Source organism: Lygodium microphyllum, chromosome 23 (assembly GCF_053477565.2).
Source record: "Lygodium microphyllum isolate KBCC chromosome 23, Lygodium_microphyllum_v1.1.10, whole genome shotgun sequence".
NCBI classification, from domain to species: domain Eukaryota; kingdom Viridiplantae; phylum Streptophyta; class Polypodiopsida; order Schizaeales; family Lygodiaceae; genus Lygodium; species Lygodium microphyllum.
Window position 1 is genome coordinate 105233372 of NC_141157.1, and position 22107 is coordinate 105255478.

A 22107-nucleotide genomic window follows, 5' to 3' on the forward strand; every position below is an offset into this window, starting at 1 on the left:
GGCTAAGGGAGCCAAAGTAAAGTAGAATGCAAGTGTTGTGTTGAAGTCAAAAGAAAAAACTACGCTTAAGGTGGCTTGTGAGTCAAAATGTGTGTTTGATGGGGTCGTGACACAAGAAGTGGATGAGGCGAGTGCGGCCGAGTCCCATTTGATTGAGCAGAATAAGTCATTTGGGGTAGTATGCCCCATATGTTGGAGTGGATAGAAGCGAAAAGTGAAGGAGTGGAAGTGGACAAGAACTCGTCTGGCCCAACAAGCCTAAAAGAACTGGGACCATGTGTTCATCCTTGTGCTAATGAGACCAATGGGCCAAATGTTGAGTTGGAGAGGAATGAAGCAATGATGCGAGATGGTGTGGAGGCTAGAGACAGATGGTCCAGCCCAACAGGCCTAAATGAACTGGGACCACATGATGATTTCTACACTAATGTGGCCAATGGGCCAAATGTTGAGTTGGAAATGAATGACGAGTTGATGTGTGTTGGTGTAGATGTGTTGGAGTTCTCGTTCAGCCCAACGAGCTTAAATGAACTAGGACCATATATGCCTTGTGTTGATGCTGCTGTTGATGAATCGTGTGAAGAGAATGAAGTGAGTGGTGATGTGTGTGTGGATGACTCCTTGCACTCGGAGGATAAACAAATGGGCAACCCTATTGATAAGACTCATGGTGCCACTAGTATAAATGAACATGCCGTGTATGTTGAAGAATTGAGTAGTGATGTGTGCGCAGAATACTCCTTGAGCCAAGAGGATAAATGAATGTTTGTGTATGTTAAAGAGTTGAGTAGAGATGCGTGTGTGGATGACTCCTTGCATTGGGAGGATAAACAAATAGGCAACCCTATTGATGAGACTCGTGGAGTCGTGAGTATAAATGAACAGGCCGTGAATGATGAGTTGAGTAGAGAAGAGAATGTGGAAGACTCATTAAGCTAGGAGGATAAAAGGATGACTGTGTGTATTGAAGAGTCAAGCAGAGAGGGGTGTGTGGATGACTCCTTGTGTTGGGAGGATAAATGAATGTAGATGATGAGTACTTGACAGCATAGGAGGATGAAGATGACTATGTGTCAGCAAAAAAGAGAGATGTGGAAGACTCGTGTAGCTACAAGTATAAACAAATGGTCAAGTGGGTTGAAGAAGAGCGTGATGGAGAGGAAGGTAGAGGTGAGAAGATGGGAGCTAGGAAGGGCTTCTTAAAGAGAAGGAAATTTTTGGAAATCTGAGAATCCATTGTCTATCACACAAGGGTGGAGGATGAGACAAAGGAGTCGATTCTGATGCCACCAACATTTGAGTCAACGAATACGCGACAATGGGTTAGCTTCTACAAAGAAGTGAGGTTGTGCTGCTACGAGCTTGACGAGGAGTCAACCACTTGTGCTTGAATGGCTCATTGTGAGGGTGAAAGGCCCTCATGTAACAAGTATACATGCGGAGTAGTGACTAATTTAGAGGGCAATAGGCCCTCACTCGACAATATGATTGGGAGTGCTGGGGTGCTCCGAGTGTGGTCCGCCAACCATGGTGAATGGATCTTTGAGAATGGAAACCAAGTGGCTAAGTTGTGGGACAAGATGGGGCCCATGCTCAACATGAAGGCGAATTTCAGGGAGGTGCACAAGTCAAGAAAGCCCATGTGTGCAATCAAGCCCATTTTGGTCTCTGGGCCAAAGGGATGCAACCCATTGGGGGAAATCAAAGTAGTCAGATGGGTAGGAGATTGAACCAAGGTGGAGGCAAGGAGGCTCCACCCTCCAGAGTATTCCAAGTGGATATGGCTCATCATGGAGTAAGCAGTGAAAGAGAGGCCAAGGTGTGAAGGCTTAGCTCTCATTAGCATAATCAAGATGAATCTAGGCATGTGGTTGCCCATTCATGGAGCAAAGTGAGGTGTGGTGACCCATTACCCAGGGTTGCTCAAGAGTTTGGATGCCTTCTTGTTCAACCAAGCCTTTGAAGGACATTTCAAAGTGAATACGGCAGGGGACATGGCCCTTGCAATGCAAGCTAGAAGGTCTAATGCTATGAATCGGACTCGTCTAACTTCCACATGGACCATAGAGTGTGATCTGTGGACATTGAGGGCCTAATTGTTCAAGTGGGCATGGCATGTACAGATGAATTTGAAGCCTACCTTTTCTTCTTGTGCATGACAAGGATGGATCTCAGCAACAGAGGCCCAAAGGTGACTATTGCGAGGGAAATGGCCCTCACTTTACAAGTGCAATATTTTGATGCAACCCATCAAGTCATCGTGCATTGTCTAGATGCTCTAGCCCACCACTCTAGTACTCTCATCCTATCTCTCCAAATGTATGCGACACAAAGAGGGCAAGGGTACTTGATGTGGGGGACATGGATCTCTCTCAGTGGGCCAAATGGCATGTAGCTTTTAGACCTATAGTGTGGTTTGTTCCTACCTCGTGTGCTCCCTATGCAACTTAGTCCAGTCGAAGACGACTCCATGTTTCTTTAAGTTAAGTGGTACAAAGTGGGGGAGGATTCTTGATGTGAGTGAAATGGACCTTGCAAGAAGGGCCAATCAGCATGCTCCAACCTAGCAAGTCAAGTGGTCGCAACCTAAAGGTGCTTCAAGTTAGATCCATGCCTTCAACAGCACTAAGAGTAAAGCTAAGAAGGGCATGCCAATGAAAATTCAAACCACCAAGGGAAAGAAAAGTAAGAAGTTCCATAAAGCTTCAACAAGGCATGCTCCAAGGAATATTTGAGCAACTAAGGCCCAACTCTTTTCAAGGGGAGCTACGTCCAAGGCAAAGCGCACCTCTCACACTATGCAGCATGTGGCTACCCTAAGGTGGTTGCATGTTGTTTTCTTCATTAGCAGAGCGAATTGACAAATATGACGAAGGCGGGCCTCCTCTTGCAAGGTGTCATTGCATGGACCCTTGCATTTTGGCCTGGGCATTCAAAGTGAAAGCTTGGTGTTGAGTCCTAGTCTGCAGGCAGTTTTGGTGCACTCAAATTGTGGGGCCCTATGTTGGAGCATGGGTGCACAATGTGCTCTAATCGGGTTACCCTCCACTCTGTGCTTGTAAATATGGTCAACAAGTGGATGGTTGAGCTACACAAATAAAGTTGAAAGTGTGTTCTAGCTCACATAGTCATATTCCATTCCACGTTTGTAAATTAAGTCAATGGGTTGGACGTATTTATAGTCTTGAAAAGTCCATGTTCCATATTTGTATAGAGTTAGTGGGCATGACACCTAGTAGACAGACACTGACCACCTTGATAGTGAGGTGCATTAAGACCCCTGAAACTAAATATAAAGCCGAGTCAAAGTTGATTTTATGATGGCAATGAGTTGTGCCTCCCTACTCAATACGGACATTGAGTTTTTTCAAGGAGAGGTGTATACGAGGGAGTACCTTTATCTCCCTCACCCCATGGTGTCAAGCCGTGTGTGAGACACATTGATAGCTCCACCCTCACCCATGACATGGTCCCTTGCTATGCCTCCAACTTACCTTGTACATACTCTCTTACTACGAATATGAGCTCATGCCCTCAAGATGGGATATATTTGCAAACTCGTGTATCTTTTAAGTTCTCTTGTGCGTGCCATATTGTGTTGAGTTGGTGATGTTTTGATGCAGCCCGACAAGTCTAGTGCTCTTCGGGAGCCTGGATGGGGTCGTGGGAGTGCCCCACATGGGGATTCCAAGGGCTAGACCATCATGACACCTATATAGGGAATAATAGTGACTCTGAGCCCTACTTAGTTTCCAATCTACATGTGATTCCCTATACCTAATGGTGAACCCTCACATGTGCGGCATCACGAGGGTGTAATCCTAGGATGTGCCTATGTCATACCACTTTTTTCATTGAATAATACAAGAATATACCTTGTTCTCACATATTGTGTTACCTTTATGTGTCTTTTCAAGTGAGTGATTGAGTGCATGTGCATTACACTTGATATTAGAGTAACTCTTGCTCGGAGTGGAGTGCTCATGGAAGTAGGAGAGAAGAACCATCACCTAAAATAGTATCATGATGACATATGTCATGTTGCTCCACATTGAGTTGACCCCCATCGTGATATCCCCGAGCACAACAACCCCAACACTAGTCACCGATCTCTATAGTGGCACCGCTAGTCTCATTGTGAGAGGCTCGGAGCTGTATGCACATTTGATGCATAGTAGTTTGTTGGGGGAAAAACAATTCTTATTGGGTACAATGCGAGGCATAGAATGGGACACGGCTCAGACCCTAGTTGAAGCACCACTAAATCTACTTGCCTAGGAATGATGGGGGGAGATAACTTCAATTCGAGTTTAAAAAACAACTCAAGGATGCAAGTGGCAATTGTGTCTTTGACGGGAAAGCTGGAGCAAGTGGCAGCATCTCAACTATCCGAATGAGGAGAGAAGCAGATCAGGGCAAGTGACCCATCTTTGGTCTTTGGATCAAGGATGTAGACTTGTGGCCAGTGGGTCGAGATCTTGCCATTTTGGCAAGCTCTTTTCCATGCAAGGTGGTTGGGGAATCTTGTGAGGGTGTTGAGCCATATTATAAACGGCTTGAAGAAATCGTTGCCTTAGCTCTAGAACGTTGTTCAAATTGACTTGACCCTCTAATTGTCGCTTTAGTTGCTCTATCTCTAAGAGATTTGGTTGGCATAGCACATCATTGAATGTTACAGTTAAGGGTAGTTCGTCGGTTTCCTCGTTAGAGATGAGTCGCATGCGTTCATACAGGAGCCTGTTATAGTGCTCATCAAGATGTTCTTGCTCTTCCTAAGATAAGGGAAATGGCAAGTATCCTTCAAGTTGCTCTTTAGGGAATGCGCCCATGTCTGTCAGGACATAGACACGTGCGAACACTTTGAGCTTGGCATCCAACTCGGTTAAGCATTCTGCGACACTTCTATGTTCAATGAGGGCTTACTCGATTGCTATCTCATGCAAGGTTCTAGGAGTTTGCCTAGGCTTTAGCATAGCTGGGGGCTCAAGCCTAGACGAGCAAGATTGGTCAACGCTAGGATTTCTTATGCTCTTGGGGTTTCCATGTCTCTCCTGAGGCTTTGTTATTGCATCATGGTTCTCCTTGGATGTGACTGGTATAAATTTGTCACCCTGTTGTGACAGCGTTGTGTCCACTCTTGATTGGTCAATGCGAGTTTTGTTGTCGATGGATTGAGTGTTGCAAGTAACCGTTGATGGTAACGACTGCTTTGATTTTTCAAAGCACATGGATGTGTCTGAGGTTTGACCGCTATTAGGAGAGTTATCAATGGGGTCATTGGTGGGTGGACTCGATGCTTTATTCCTCTGCTCTCCAACGCTCTTGGTGCCAATGTTCTTGGGGTCCACAACCACCTGTAAGTGCTATTGTTTTCGCTATTTTTTCCTCTTTTTCTTGGTCAATGAAGGTGTATCTCTCAACGACTTAGGACCCTGGACTAGGTCAACCATTGATGTGCTTGGTTGGACCTCAGCATTCTCTTTCTTTAGTGTGTCCTTATGGGACATAGCCGTGGCCTGCCGAATAGCCTCGCTAGGTTGTGAGGGTACAACTGCCTCCCTTTTCAGAGAGTCTAGCTCTTCCCTTCTGTTTAACTCCTCCAACATAGAATTCAGGCGCTTTGGAAGTGCTAGAGTTGTCAATAAAGTTGGTTGCGATACCTCCTCCACAGGTGAACTACTAAGGACATGTTCCGCAAGGGGCATTGTCATGGCCAAGGGCTGTGACTGCTGTGATCCCTGATTGGAAGTAGTAGCAGCTAGTTCAGTGGACTTGTTATTATTGGTGAATTGCGGTGTCAAGTCCTTAGGTTGATTGGAAGTGATCGTGTCTTTTGTTGCCCTTAGAGCATTCACTTGCGTAAATCGAGTATCGGTTGAGCTAGCCACGGTGGACTGTACTGACATATCCTTAGGTTAAGAGCTAAGGGTGGTGTCGTGTCCTACCTCTTGGACATTTGGAAGCTCTAATGTAGATAGAGATTGGGATTGAGTAGCCGCACTTGATGACTGTTGTGCTTCCTGTGTCTGTTTAGGGGGAGAGGGTGTAGGAGACTTGGGACTCCTAAGTGGCTTTGACACTGGCTGGGAGATTTGCTCGTGGCTGTTAGATGATTTTGCTATTTGCTTTGTTGAGCATTTAACCTTGCCATGGGCAATGTTATGCCTATGATGCTTGCTATCCTCTTGGGGAATCAAAGGCTCCTTGGGCACTAGCGGCTTTTGCGTATCTTCAACGATTACATCTGATATCTGCTTGTCAAGCACGCTAGGTTGAGGATCTACCCTCCAACGAGTCTCGTTTGGTTTCTTGATTTCGGCCATGAGGGGCTCAGTCACTCCACTGTTGTTGACTCAAGACTGGTTTTTCGTTTAGATCTCCTCCTATGCTTCTTTGCTTGTGATACGATCTGGCCTTTAGTCGACAAGGGAGGTTTAGCACGGGGTTTTGGCACCCAAATCCATCAGTTACCTACGTAATACCCTTGAGCACGTAGCAATGCTTTGGATATCCATCGTGGCGTTGTGTTGACCCTCCATCGATGCCTTCGTCTATAAGGTTTGGGCTTCTTCTAGGGTCTTCTACGATATTTGTAAGTCCAAAGCCCGTCCTTGGCATTGTCTCTTGACCTTCTTGTTTCAGGCATGGCCTCACTCGCTGGTTCTCGTTGTTCGACCTGTGCTTGTATCAATTCTTCCAACAAGCCCTTGTTCTTGTTAGTAGGCTTGACTGTTATGTCATCATCTTCCTTGCCTTTCCCTCGAGGTTCGATGAGGTCAACCTTGCTAAAGATTGTGACTATCCTCACACTTGGTAGTGTCAGGTGTATCCTCTGTGCTACATAGTCGGCCTCACACTTGCTTGCCCTTTTGAAGGGTCTTCCTAAGAGGGTTTCCTTTCCGTAATTAGCACTATTTGGAGGATTATGAAATACGATAAGCAAGCTTTTAGTTTCAATTGTGACAAGGATTTTGCACTTCCCTATGAGTGCATGTAGGTGTCCCTCGTAAGGGCTAAGAGTTGCATTAGTCGGTGTGAGCTTTGGTTGGCCTAGTAGGGTCCATGATTCATAGGTCAAGATATTAAAATCTGTTCCTTCATTAATCAGAGCATCAATAGTATGCTCTCTTTTCGCGGTGAGTTTGACCCTAAGATAAGCAGATGGTACTATGTCGTCATCTTCCAGGTCTTGGTTTGTAAATTTAAGCCTTCTGATAAATGCCCTTGAGTCCCCAACTGCACGACCAGATGTGGATTCTCCATCGATGTCTTGGGTCGTCTGTGCAATGCTGCTCAAGGTACATCTCTTGTCAAGAGTGTCATGTCTAGTCATCTTCGCATTTGTAGCTTGTTGATGTTGCATTTTGCTTTGACTAGACACTGTCTGAACACAATGTCATTGTGTTCTCATGGTGTGGCCTTTTTGCCCTGGATGGCTAGATTGGCCTGTTGAGGTTCTAGGGTCTCTTTTTGTCTTTGTTTGGGTGTGGGCTTCTGTTTGCTGCTTTGTAAGTGAAGATCTATGCTTGTGTAGAGCCATTACTACACTAGGACCTAATCTACTTGGGAGAGGTGTGGAGGGGGCAGAGCCCCCTTTGTGGGGGTCTGGGGGGGGGGGGGCAGTCCCCTCCTGGCCCGTAGGGCCGTTACGATAAACACCATGCGCAATTTGGAGGATCATTTATAGCCAAATTTTGAACTACTTGCTCTAAGTTTCAGCCCAGTGATGGATCTGTGATGTGCCTTTAGCTATACGTAGTCTTTGGGGTCAATTTCAGGGTTTAGATGCGTTAAAATTTGTGTTCTAGATACCTATCTGATTTTGGCAGTTTTCTGTCCGATTATCAGATGTTCGATCTTCAAGAGTCCGATTATCAGAATCGGACGTCCAATTTTGGGTTGGTCCAATTGGCCCAGTGGTCCAATTTTGGCCACGTCTGATTTTGACAGGCGTCCGATTCTGAGCCTCCGATTCCTTATGTCCGATTTCTAAGGTCCGAGTGTCCGATCAAACAGGCAAAGGTGGTCTGATTCTGGGACTCGGATTGGAAAAGTGATCCGATTTTCGAAGTCCGAGTATTCGATTTTGAGACTAGGTTCGATTCTCGTAGTGGTCCGATTCTGGGAATCGGATCGGACAGGGTGGTCCAATTCTAGGAGTCGGACGGTCCGACCCCGAAATTGAATGGTCCAATTCTGGGAATCGGACAGACTGGTTTGACGGTGCGGATGACGGCCTGCGGGTTGCGCGTGATGCCTCAACGTCAACGCCTACTCCACGGAATCATCCAGCGCCTTCCAAATAGGTACAAAACACTACAAGGAAATGCCAGACTTACCTGGAATCACTGTGGCACTCGAATCGATCGGCACTTCAGAGGTCTCCCCGCTGCTCTCTCTCTCTCTCTCTCTCTCTCGATCGCTCTCTCCCTGGCTCTCATCCCAGCCTTCTGTAACCTCAGAAATTAATCCCTCATACTCTTCCAGTCAGAAATCTGAATCTGTACCCCTATTTCCCTGTTTCAGCCTGTTATACAACAATAGAAAACCCTAATGTTTGCTCCAATGTTTTGCTCCTATCCTTCCTAAATGCAATAAAAAATTATACGAAAAATACCTACACTACTCCATCATGCTTTCCCAAGTCCAAAACAACAAAAACCTACTTGCTAAGGAGATCGAATATCTCTTCAAACTCCCTCGCTTCCTACCTATCTACCTCAAGCACCGGTTAGGGGAAAACCCTACTTCAATGCTCGATTCGAAGCGCGCTAGCGCTCAAGGCTTGAATCCATTGGTTTCGGCAACAGAACCAAAATGTGGGAGCTTTCACTTAACCGCCAAGACCCACGGACCGCTTATTGTTTCAAGCGTTCCAAGCCAAGCACTAATGGCTACCTCTCACATAGCCGACGCGCCATCCATATCTACGGGTGTAGTGAGCTTACCTCCATGCTGATCGAGTTACCTCCTCTCCCGTGCACTCCGGTAGCTCCACGATCCAAGTGCAAGCTTCAAGCAAGCTCCACGTTCTCCTCCCCGGTCCCTCACCCTCACACACTCGCTCCCTCACACTCTCACACTCCCTCTCTCAAGCACAAGCTCAAGCAAGCAAGAACAAAAAGAAGAAGAAGAAGAGGAGAGCCACTTTTGGCCACACACAAGAATGAGCTTCTCATTCACTTTTCAACTTTATATACAAAACCCTAAATCCCTTTTGGGCAGTCATCCCCTTGTCCCCTTTTTTACATGGCCGGCCATGGCCTAGGCCCTTTTTCTCATTGTCCTTCTATCTTCCTAGCTTCCTTTCCACCGCCCGTCTACATTTACAATTTGCATGGGTGAGAGCCCGACGCTCCTTAAATTAAATCATGATGCGCTTGCGCTCTTTTACAAAAGTATTGACTTGCACTTTTCCTTGTGCGCATTTTTCCTTTATTTAGGACTTTTCTGTATTTCTTGTGCTTCCATATTTTTCTTGGCGCGACTTCATCTTCCGTTTCACTTTTGCATTGGCCTTTGTCCTCCGCTTTAGATTTTCTAGATTTTCCACCTTGTTTGTCTGACGGTTAACACTAATCAACTAACTTTTATTCTGTGGAAATATTACACATGACTTCTCATGCATTGCTTGATTAGATGTCTTCACACATTCATGTTAAGTTCATGTATTAGAAATATCAAGGCTAGCCTTTACATGTGCAATTGCATAGATATTGATGATAAGTATGATCTCTTATTTCTTATATTTGCTCCCTTGGAGATAGAATTTATTGCAAGAATTCATGCAATCCATTGGTTTTATGCTATGGAAAAAGCGAGGAAATCATTTGGGTTAGGTATGGGTCTCTTGGCAGCATGTTACCATGCCAATGTATCTGGGTGGTATTGCCGTGTTGGATGTCAAGATTCATACGATCGCTTTGTAGATGGCCCTCATATATTTTTTACATGAGCAATATCATCCTTTGTCTGATATTTCTATGGCTTTTATTTAGCAAATTGGCCTCTCGCATGGTTGCAGTAGAATCTAGACCTCACGTGGCATGTTCTAAAATTATTTAATGCTTAGACCTTGCCTTGCATGCTTTCCAACTCCAAAGTTGCCTGATCTTTCCTTGCTCGATGGCTTTCCATAATATCATCCAATCGAACCCTTTTTCCTCTAGAATTGGCCTTATTTTGGTCCCTAGTATGCACATCTCTAAACATCTTTGGCAGTATCCATCATTTAGTTCCTTTTGTGTTTCTTCATGCCATTCGTTAAGAATGCCTCCTAAATGTGCATGGAATGCAATATTCTTTTGAAATGTAGCTTCATTAACTAATGAAAAGATAACGTGTCTCATACTTTGCTTGCTTGCTTCCTTCCTTATTTTGATTTCCTTTTGTACCTCCTCTTGTCATTTTCTTGATTCAATCTTCACTTTTCTTATAAAACACACACGCACACACAAAGTGTTTATGTGTGCATGTGTGCATGCACATGCACAATTTGGAATAAGATATTTTGTTTGAATGTATTCAAAAGTTTAGAAAAATTTCAAGTTTCTTACTCTTCTATAGACTTAAGGAGGACCAATCCACCTCTCTAAGGTTGCAACTATGATTCAAATTGAGTTACATGGGATTCAACACATTTGGGAAAAGTGAGAATCTTTCAAGTAGCAAGACATGCAACGTGGTTCCTTCCAACTCTCTAGATCTCAAGAAATGCAGGAACCTTGCTTTAGCTACTTGGAAATATACTCCTTTTCTTAATAATAGCCTTGTTTTATGGATTTTAATCAAGATAAAGTTACTTGCAAGGGATGGATTATGTAAATGGATACCAATCTTGAATCATGGGTTGATTTTGCTTATGAGAACACGAGAATGTCTTTCACTTATTTTGGGCATGTAAAACTATGAGAGAGACTTGCCAGGGTTTAGAGATGGTTGGACAATGATGGTCTTCACGATCATGTCATTTAGAAGCAAGCTTTGCTAGGTGAGGTATAAAGTGTCCTTCTTTGTTAAAAATTAGGCATGTTATTGGAGGTGCAAACATACAAAAAGATTTGGAATCTGAAAATCAAGCTGCATGACCTAGGTGATTGTTTCGATGATTTGGCTCATTTAGTTTATTAAATTGTGGTCTTGGCTAAGGAAGAATATAGGAGTATTAGGTTAACAATCCAAAAGTGCACCGAGTTTTCGAGAGATTGGTGTCTTGTATAAGGGTTGCAAATAGTTTTACCTTACTATTGAGTATGCACATTTATTTTTAAGTTTCTCAAAGAAAAAACAGACATTGTAAGTATTTTTAAAGTTTCTCAAGTTTGGTTTTTATCCACCCACATATTAACAATGTTGTAAATATCTTTCAAATAATAAGTGTTTTATATTTTAGTAGTATATGCAAATAGTTTATTAGAGTGCACAACCTCCTATCAAAAGAAGTTATTGAAATTTTCCCATGTGGGAAAATGGGGTCCTTTCCCTTATAAAATCCCTATAATGTTCAACATCATGGGCTTCTTCTTAGGAGTCATCACATATCTAGCTAGCTATGTGGTGCCTCCCAAGTAGAAGTTCCTGATATTGTCGTACTGTATAGTTATGTGTGGGGGTTGGCAACCCCTTGCCCATACTTACATCTAACTAGGCATGTGGTCCCTCCCTTGCAAAAGCTCATGATGTTATTGTGAGGCTCCCTACCCTTGATTGCTCTTAGTTGTGTACATAGTTCCTCCCTTACAAAAGCTCATGAGGCTATCATAATTTACAATAAAATATGAGGGTTGATAGCCCCTTGCTCTTGACCAACTCTAGCTAGGTATGCAATTTCTTTGTCAAAAAGCTTACAATGGGGTTGGAGTTCACAATGTGTGATTTAGGCACATAGCACACTTAGTGATTGGATGTTGCTTAACCCTTACCAGTGTGGGCATGCACACAGAGAGAGAGAGAGAGAGAGAGAGAGAGAGAGAGAGAGAGAGAACTATAGAGAGAGGAAATATAAAATTTAAGAGAGAGAATAAAAATGAAAAAAGAGGAGAGAGAGAAAGAAAAGAGAGGATGGAGGGAGGGAGAAGAAAAAAGGAGAGAGAGAGAGAAAGAGAGAGGGGGGAACAAAGAGAGAATTATAGAGAGGAATGATAAAATTTGAGAGAGAGAGAGAGAGGGAAAGAGAAAAGAAAAACAAGAAAAGGAGACAGAGAGAGAAGAAGAAGAAGAAAAAGAGAGAGAGCTATAGAGAGATAAAATATAAAACTTAAAAGAGAGAGAAAATAAAAAATTAAGGACAAAATGAAGAGAGAGAAAGAAAAAAAGGAGAGAGAGAGAGAGAGAGAGAGAGAATAAACTCAAATAAAATGCAAACAAAGAGGGGGAAAGGAGAGAGAGAAAATTATAGAGAGAGAAAATATAAAATTTAAAATAAAAAAGAAAAAAAGAAAAAAGAAGAGAGAGAGCGAAAGAGAGAGAGAGAGAAGGGGGGGGAGAACAAGGAGAGAAAATAAACTAAAATAAAAGGTAGAGAGAGAAAAAATTTAGACATAGGAAAGTGGGGAGAGAGGAAAAAAAACTAGAAATAAGAGAGGAAAAAAAAAGAAGAGAAATGGTTTGCTCCTTCGTTGCCAGCCGAGCGTTGGAAACTCTAGTGTATCCATTATGTCTGTATTAATTATGTGTGTATTAAGAGGGTGGTTTTGCAAATTCTATTGGCAAATGCAGTTTGCCTCTCTTTCTTTTCAACTTGGTTGGCGGCTTAGCGTTGCCAAACATGATTAAGAGGTTGGTGCTTTGAAAGTTGAAAAGAAAGAGAGGTAAACTGCATTTGGCGCCATTTTTTGAGAACTGCCGGTTCTGTTTCGTCAGCAGCAGCACTCACGAAGCTTTCGATGGTCTGCTTCCCTCCAACAAAAGATCTAACAGAGGTTGCGGCAGCCATGTGTTTGCAGAAGATCCCCTCTCCTTTCCTTGTGCTGCTGTGATCCTTGAATCGAATCGAGCCGGAGGAGTCATGGCCGCAGGTATCGACAGCGACGACGATGACTTCCTCCTCGCCTCGCAGCAGGAAGCATCCCCTCCCCGCCCGAAATTCCTCAGAAGGCTCAAGAAGGCAGGTTCCCGCACCATCTCTGCGGCCCCCTCCGTCGCAGACGTTAGCCCAAAACCCTTGCTCACGCCTGCCTTCAGCTTCAGTAGCTCTGCCGAACCAGCATCCTCTCCCATCGGAACCGATCTCTTTCCAACAGAGCGTTCAACCGGATGCGGAACAGAAGACACCGAAATCTCCGATGATTCCTTGCATCAGGTCCATGGCAGTGAATTTCTTGATAAGGATGAAGAGCGAGAGGATGGAGATACCTTGCATACAGACCATTCGAGTGAATTTCTTGACGAGAATGAAGAACAGGAGGGAGATGAGGAAGCCGCTACATTGGAACGGGCCAAATTGTTTCAAAAGCCGCTGGATGATCTTTCTGATGGTGAAGAAGGTGGAATCGCTGATGAGAAAGACGAGGATAGTGCCGAGGACAGTGATTCAGAGGATGAGATAGACGAGGATGATGAGGCAGCTATCCTAAATCTCCTTGGGAAAGAAAAGAAAATGTCTGTCAAGTTAAAACTCAATGAATCAGATGTAACAAGCACTCCTCCTGCAGCCCCAAGCGAAAAGGAAGTATCAGGAAGGTCCGGCAAGAAAAAGGTCAGTGTACGAACATCTGAAATTCTCTTGTCCAACATATTTCTTTCCGTCCAGCCTTGAGTTTTGATGTGCTTTACTTGGTCCAATCACCTATTTTCAGGCAAAGGTGGCTGAATTGGAAGAAATGCATGCTCAATCTCAACGGCTTCTTCGAGGTCTTTGCATTTGCTTGCCTCTTCATGCATCCTTGTTTATCTTCCTGTGTTGTTTCTGTCAAAATTTTATTCCTGACCTTGCAGTTCTCTACTTCAGAGTCTTCAAATGTTGCATTCAAACCTCAGCAAGCAATGGGAAAATCAATCTCATCTGTCCTGGAAAAAATTCGAATGCGGAAAATGCAGCTTGTGCAAAGGTTTATTCTGTTGAAAATGTGTTTTGATCTTCATCCAATATTGAAATTGGGACTGCACTCCTTGCTTGTGTCTAAGAAATTCCGCATTATGGCAAGTTTTGTCATTGTGTTGTTGTGCTTCTGCCTCAAGATTTTCAAAGAAAGGTGCTGCGTGGGCTTCTTAAGCTTTAGGAAATACACATGTGAAGTGTGCCCTAGCAGTAGTAGTTTGACCGAATGTTGTGTTTCAGACACATTTTGACTATGGATGCAAATTTTTTGTTGATCTGTGTACTTGTTGGCAAGTTGTAATGGGCGAATTGTTTGGCAACTTTTGTGGTCAATCAAGCTCAATAAAAAGCATTAGAGTAGATTCGCTGGAACTTTTTCAGAGCTTATACCCACCAAAGGTTGATACGACATCTCTTCTCCTGATAATAAGAAAATCCTAAGGTGGAAAAGATCCTCCTACTCATATATTACCCCAATGGTGCTAGTCCCTCCATCTGGCAGCCCTTACCTGCTCTTATCTGCTTGTCCACTGACTCATATGAAGTATGCTCACTGTCCTGTCGGGGATTGACCTCTATTCAGTCTCTAGTATCCTTAACTGTGAATATGTCAAGCTCAAAGTCATGAACAACGATCTCAACACAGCTTGGTACTGGTGAGGGCAAATGTTTTCTTGAAAAGGTCAAGAAGAGGATGATGAGGACGGATGATGTTGAAGAGGAGAGGATGCCTCTATTAGGCCATGGTGATAGTTGACCTATCTGTCTGTCTGACCAGTTTTGCTGCTGGGTTGACCCAGTGAGTCTGACCAGTCAGATCAGCCATGTAAGATAGTTCACCTGGACCTCTTTGAGATATGACTCAATGACGGGTGATGCTTCAGTCTACTGCATTTGAAACTGGTACTCCACAACCTCAAGGCAGATGGTGGTTTGTTTTCTCCTCCAGCAGAACAAAGTATGTCAGAGCAGCATGCTTCTTGAGTTGGAATAGTCTACAAGAGCTACTGTCTGAACTGGTTGACCCACTGCCTTGAATCTACTATGTGATTCAAGCTCTAATCAGCAATGCTCTACTGATTCTGATTTCAGAGGGCAATGATCCCTCAGCTCTACCATGAAATATGCAATGCTTATTGGTCACTGTTTGCGGGCTATATAAGCTCCTTTTACTCATAAAGATATGACACGGAGGTGCAAGAAGTTTGTACTTATGACATTGGTTCTGTAACGTGTGCTTCAAGGCAATTTACTGCCTTAGTTATTATTTTCAAATGGAGGCTTTAGAACCACAATAGTAGCAACTGACCAATAAGGACTGAATGATTCAATCCATATTATGTTGTATGGTTGTTTTGCCAACTTTACCCATGGAATATGCTCGTGCCTTGTTTAGGACGAACCTCTCCATCTAACTGTCTTGAACTGCAAAACTCTAAAGCTCAAAGCAATGGCCCACAATCTGAAAAATGTCCATCACTAGTTGGTGTGAATGCCCTCTGAAGGGGGTCAAGGAGAGGAGGACCAAAGGTGACAATGCTGAAGAGAAGTGATTCTCTTAATCTGAAACAGTCTGTTGTAGCTGCATGTCTCCCCAGTTTGAATAGTGCGTGATTGACCCGCTCACCCAGAGGAGTTTGTCCTGGCTGTAGAATTAGAAGTTCCTGTGAGATGACTAGTTTGATGTGGACAGTCATGCTTCCCACTAAAATTGAGGTGCTAACCAGTCCAACATCCAGGATGATGGTGGATGTTTCTTACAGCAAATGTGAGCACAACAAATTATGTTGGAGTAGCATGCTCTCATAAGTAGAATGGTTTATCAAAAAGTTGTTGTAGTCTGAATCTGAATTGCTTTACTGATGTTGAAAAGTACTAAGTGGTTCAAGCTCTAGTTATCAATGCTTTTTTGACATTTAAGTTAAAACATTCCTTAACATCTGTCATAAGTTCTACTTGTGTTTACTGGTCACTGTTTACAACTTAGGTAACCTAGCTTAACACACAAAGATACAACATTAGAGTTAGAATTTGTGACTTTTATCCTGTAATGTGTGCTTGTAAAGACAATACACTGCTTTCAACATGTATGCAAGCAGAGCCTTTTAGAATCATGAAGAAAAACAACTAAACTGCAAATATTGAAAAGATTCAGTGCCATATTAGGCTGCATAGTTGTTTTACCAATTGGAGGATACATACAACATGATGCCTTGCAGTTGTCTGTTTGCCACTCATTTCTGTGTTGTAATGTCATGGTATTCTTGGGGCCACATTTGAACTTTATGTAAAGGCCTCTTTCACCTTCTTCTAAGGTTTGGGGTCCTAAGATGACTGGACAAAGAAACTCAAGTTTGTTGATGGCTGTACTTCAGTCAGAAACCTCCATTTGCTATGTAATCTAAATTTGCTTTTGTTCTATAAGGAATATTTGATGTCTCATTTTTGAAATCAAATGCAAACAACCATTCAAACTATTGTGGAAGTTGACTGCATTGTGCCTTGACTGCTTTCAAAGCTGAATATTCTATTGATCCATAGTTTTTTTGCACAGGTTTGAAAACACACCTATCCTATGTGAGGAACGTGTAGATGTTGCTCAATCAGATGAAGTGGAGGCTCCCTCAGAATGCAAAGATGCCTTAGCCGATTTGCATGGTGATTTTGTCAAAACAGACATTGATGTACAGGAAATGGCAACTGAGATCAAGGATAGTGAAAACTTGAGTGGTGATATCAGTGAAAGCCCGATGTCCCATCATTATGTTTGTGTAAGTGTATTTTAACCTGTGGTTCTACTAGTTCTTTAATGCTAGCTTACCCTCAAGTTTTTGTACTTTCTGGTTCATGTTCTTTTTGTGGCTTATAGGTCCAGGAGAAAGCTCAGAATGTGCAGGAGAATGCAGTGGAAGAAGTCAATAATCAGAGCACCTCAAAAGAGCCTATGGGACAGCATAAATCTGATGCTGTAAACTGCTGCTCTTATCAATATGTTGAGAGAGCATATATCTAACAATGTTTGGCTTCTCTTGCATGCTTACAACCTGCCATTAAATGTGCAGATTGCTAGCATCTTATCTGGGAGGGGATCTGCTTTTCGAGCTCCTCTGGAAGATACACAGGCAAGGCCTGAATGGAGGATGTTTTGTGTGCATCAATATGGGTGGAGTCTGATTTGCTTTACTAAAATCTTTCATGAACACAACAACTGATACATTGCATGTTTTTGGCAGGATCTATGCTACCAATCCCAGGTTGACCATGAAGATGAACCTGGTGAGGCTGCTGGAGTTACTTGCCCTGAAGAAGAGGAGTTGAATAATGTTAATCTGCAACTTGATACTGAAACTCTTGATGACTTTGAACAGTAAGTGTTATTAGCACACAGATAAACAGTCTGTTATTTATTTGTCAGAAGACAACATCAACATGATAAACAGCCCTTGTTCTTTCCTTAAAATACACATTTTGTGCTTTTTCCTGTAGTTGGGTTGATGAAGATGTCAACAAAGACTCAGATCCAGTTGTTCCAGACAGTGCCAGACTGCCTGCTCGCCCTAGTGTAAGAGCCTTGATAGATGATGAGGCAGAGGATGAAGATGAAGGTGACCTTGTTCCAGGAGATGATGATGAGCCAGATGATGGTGAAGATCTTAAGGATATGGTAGTTCAAGATAACAATGAAGGGACACAAGACAAACATAAGCGTGCAGAGCTGCATCGTAAATGGTTGGAGCAGCAAGATGATGCATTGACTGATGACATTCTTTTGAGACTAAAAACTGGATGGAAACCAAGGGAAAACAGAAAAAGGGGATTTGAATGCCTCGATGATGAGAATGATAATGATGATGGTGATAGTGATGATGAGGATGAGGGGGGTTGCACACTGAAAGAGGTGGATGAAACTCAATCCGGAGCAGAGGCACACAGACTCTTGGGCAATAGCCAGGAACTTGAACCATTGGGTGGTGGAGGTTCCCCAGGTGAAGTGCAACCATTTAAAGATTCCATAGAAGTGGATGAGATGCATGAGTCATCTGATGATGATGAGGCTGAACAAACATTGCTGCGTCAGCGGTTTCTTCAGGAATCAGTAAGTGTGAACTTTGGCTGATTGTAGGAATGCAAATTGCATCAAGCACTGTGATGACTTGATGGCCTTTTGTCTGCCCCATGTATCTTAGTTTCTGAATCAGTGTCTTTTGTCCAATATTTGAAGGAGGAACAAGAAGAAATAATTCTACCTGCAGATGATGAAAGTTCAAGAGAAGTGCTTGTGCTAATCAATAAAGTGAATGTCCCTACACTGAAGAAATCTAAGCTTGGTCAGTGCTCATATTTCCCTCACTTTTTCCTCTTGTTACATTAATTTGTGCTAGCAGCCCAAACTTGTCTGCTTGTGTTTCAGGTACTGGGGAAACCCGATTCTTTGGTGTAAGCTCAAATAGTAATTCTAGCTTGAGTTCAAAGGTTGGTAATTCTAATTCCCTATATGTGTTTGAGCTTGAATGGAAGCTTCTGCAAAAGCAATCTAGCTGACTCTTAAATATAATGACTATGTTTCCTTTGGCCATCTGTGCAGTCATCTTTTCTGAGGAAAACACCCAGCCCATCTGTGCAGTCAGCACAAAGGCAAAGCTCTGGCGGGTCTGGGGTGAGGTCATTTATATTTGGAAGGGATGACAGCAACAGCAGTCACAGTCTGTCAAACGGGGATAGACCGGAGGTAGTAAGCTTCATGTGCAGTTTGCATGTGTTTGGTCAGAAGTTAGGCACTTAGATTTTTAAGCAATTGGCTTGTGAGTTAAGTGGAGATGGCCTATGCTTTCTTTATTGTTTGTCTTCAGAAGCAGTACCACATTTATGTGGAGACTTTTGTCCTGGTAAATGCAAAATTGTCTGATTCTTGGATATGAATGAGAGCTGTTAATCAGAGTGATGATAATACCTCCTTTTACATGGAGGGGAAGTTTTCCTAAATTCTCACATTGTGAATTAAGACAACATTGCGAGCTTTTGTGAGGGAGGGACCACATCTAGCTAGGTGTGGTTGGGGGCATGGGGCTGCTGGTATGCACCTAGGGATGTGGTGCCTCCTGAGAAGCTTATGATGTTGAACACTATGGGGAGAAACAAGGCAAAGAAGTGAGGGAGGGACCACATCTAGCTAGGTGTGGTTGGGGGCATGGGGCTGCTGGTATGCACCTAGGGATGTGGTGCCTCCTGAGAAGCTTATGATGTTGAACACTATGGGGAGAAACAAGGCAAAGAAGCCCCTTTCCTACATGAGAATGTCTTAAACCTTATCGTGTCTATCGAGTGTTATTTCTTGCAATCTGATTACCTGTTTGTGATTGACAGGAAGTCAAAGAAAATGTGGACCCTTCTCAAGGCTTGAGAAAGGGCCTCGCTGAGAGAAGTCCAGCAGGAAGGGCCAGAAGTAGCCAGAAACCCGCAAAAGCTTCAAGGTTGGGTCCTTCCCTGTTTGAGATTTTGAAACGTCAAACCACAGATATGGAACCAGCCCAGCAGAGCAAGAGTTCCCAGCCGGCTGGGCCTCACAGCCCAACCCTTAACACCCCCATCTTTGCAGCATTCAGACCCATGAAACCTACTACTCGAGCTTCTCGAGTGGGTTGATTCCTGTAACTCATGTACTTTGAATCTTAAGCGAGCCAGCTACTTGCCGCCAACTTAGTTACACTCCAGAACGCAGTCTGATGGCTGTAATAGACAGAAATTACATCTGCAAGCCCCATCTCTTCCGAAATTGTTTTGGGCTTGCGCAATTTGTCCAGCTAGCTCTTGTATATTCTGAGGCAAATGTGCTGATACGAAGGCCTTGCCAAGAGGCATTGTTGAGGTCATATTCTTTTTACCCCCTTAAATTTTCAAACCCGGTTAATTGCCGTTGTGTTACTGGGACTCCCGAATTTTTTATTCGGTGCCGTTGTATGAATTTCATCATGGGGTGATAGTCATTTGCGGGTTAACAGTAGTTACTTGAGGTGTACTATATGTAGGAGTTCATTTCCAACCTACAGTAGTTACTTGAGCGTCGTTATACGGTTGTGATGTCGATGCATCTTGGTCAAACCTGTTGCAAATACGTGCAAATGAGACACATGTTGCTATCATTTGTTGCCCTTGGATCCAAATGTCTTGAGTAAAGAGATCGTGTGTGGGGACAAGCTCACAGGATGGATCTTGACTCGCTTTCCTTTGAGCCTATGGTGGGATGGACCTTTCTCTCCTTGATTGCTATGCATGAACATAACACAATGCACGTTTTGCCATGCCAATTGATGCCAATGGCCTCACCAACTTGCTATGGCTGAGAGCTTTCCACACTGTTGTTTTTTTGCTTTTCCCTCCAAGTTGAATTTAGTTGGCTTCCACCATTGGCTTGTAATGAACAAAAGTTAAGTTCACAGCCGCATCAAATGGGGAGCCCCAGTGATAGTGGAGGGGAGGTGACCATCTCAAGGGAGGGAAGGCATGACCAGAGGGTTGTTATGAAAATGCTTGCAGTACATGAGCCAAGTACCATGCCATACATTTCTAAAGGGGTTCATAGAGGAGGGAGTGGTGGAGGGGAGACTATCATGTCATGAGAAAGAAGGCATCATGAGGAGTCACATAAAGGGCTGCGGTTGCCATCTGCCATTGTCGTCGTTTGGTTGGCCGCCATAATCATTAGATTGCAAGTTGTCAAATCTTGTGATTCCATCACCACAATCTCCCCTTGAATTTGAACCGGAATTACCATGCTAGGAGCCCCACCTCCACACTTGCCCGCATGTACATCAATGGACATGGAAGGGTTTAAAATATTAAAAAAGGTTAACCGATTGAGCCTATGGCAAGGCACCAACTGGTATCTATCCGACATTTTCCTACACGCTCAAGTGTGGGGTCTTCATGCCTTGCCATGAGCATTTAGGGTCCTGCCCATCCATACAAGTGCCACACTAATAGCTATGGGAGAGAGTGAGGACAAGTAGTTTCACAGCCCTTGGGAAAATTCAGTTATTGGACTGGCTACACTGCTTCTGTTCAAACACAATTTGATAGCTTTTGTTGAGTTGCATTACTTCTTTGTTTTTAAATGTGAGCTTGAAGTGATATTGAAATTAGCACATTGAGCTTGGAGGGATCAAATAATTGGCATTAGGGTGGTTTGTGGAACAAACGAGGTTTTCTCACTCGATGTTTCCCATGCTTAACAAATTCGTTGCTCTTTGGACTATTGTTGCAACCTGGGGTGCAAGTAGACCTCCAATATAGATGTTAGCTCAAGCCATCACTAGTTGCTCCTATATTGAATCTACTATTTCTCACATGGACCTTGAAAAATAAGAAATGGTAATGATGAATCAAATGGGAGCTCATGGTTACAAAAATGCTCCTCATCATTGTTCCTAATAATTGTTTTGCAAGTGTGGAAGAGTTATAGTTGATTGGATAATGTTTTATTACTAGCTTTTGGCCATGTTTAAGAAAGTATTTTATCACTAGTGTTTTAAAATTAGCCCCCTTACCTTAGGCTATCCAACTATACAATGCATACTTTTATTTTGATCATGAATGACATGTTGATAATTGCTTAGAATATCTTTCAATTTTGTATTACTATAACATATTTTAGACATTCTATAGGGTGAAATGATGAGAGCAATTTTCAACTCCAACTTGGGTGGTATTATGAACACTCTTGAGAAAGCATTTCACAACATATTACATGAAGGGTACATCTTGGTTCGAGACAAGAGGTTACGCCTAACCCTCTCCCCTAGGTGCTACCCTTGCACCATAGGGAGATGTGATGAGATTATGAGTTGTCGTGCAAACTAGGGTAAGGGTTTGTTTGTTTGTTTGTTTTTTTGGGGGGGGGGGGGGGGGGGGGGCGGGAGGGAGACGCACACAAAGGAGGAGGAGGATAATAGGGTTTTTTTAGTAATGAAAGTCCCAAGATGCCTTTAAGGCATATCACACAATTCCAAGCTTTGAACCCTTGTGGATTCAAGATTGAAATTTGGAAACACTTGCACTAACCATTCCACCAC

At 43.3% G+C, this 22107-nt stretch overlaps 1 protein-coding gene across 1 annotated transcript; it reads left to right on the forward strand.

Moving 5' to 3' along the window:
* The first annotated feature begins 12759 nt into the window (after positions 1-12759).
* Positions 12760-20032, forward strand: LOC148016577 (DNA ligase-like protein). The gene is made up of 12 exons (XM_087664616.1): positions 12760-13696; positions 13797-13851; positions 13949-14048; positions 16593-16809; positions 16908-17006; positions 17101-17160; positions 17272-17405; positions 17525-18134; positions 18261-18366; positions 18450-18511; positions 18624-18767; positions 19403-20032. The coding sequence occupies exons 1-12, from the start codon at positions 13007-13009 to the stop codon at positions 19679-19681; spliced, it is 2556 nt and encodes an 851-aa protein (XP_087520742.1). The 5' UTR covers positions 12760-13006; the 3' UTR covers positions 19682-20032.
* The last annotated feature ends 2075 nt before the right edge of the window (positions 20033-22107 follow it).

Excerpts from the sequence above, each read along its gene's own strand:
- LOC148016577 (XM_087664616.1), top strand. The coding sequence starts at position 13,007 with ATGGCCGCAGGTATCGACAGCGACGACGATGACTTCCTCCTCGCCTCG. Across the intron at positions 17,406-17,524 it reads ACTCTTGATGACTTTGAACA|TTGGGTTGATGAAGATGTCA; the intron begins GTAAGTGTTATT and ends TTTTTCCTGTAG. Across the intron at positions 18,367-18,449 it reads ACTGAAGAAATCTAAGCTTG|GTACTGGGGAAACCCGATTC; the intron begins GTCAGTGCTCAT and ends CTTGTGTTTCAG.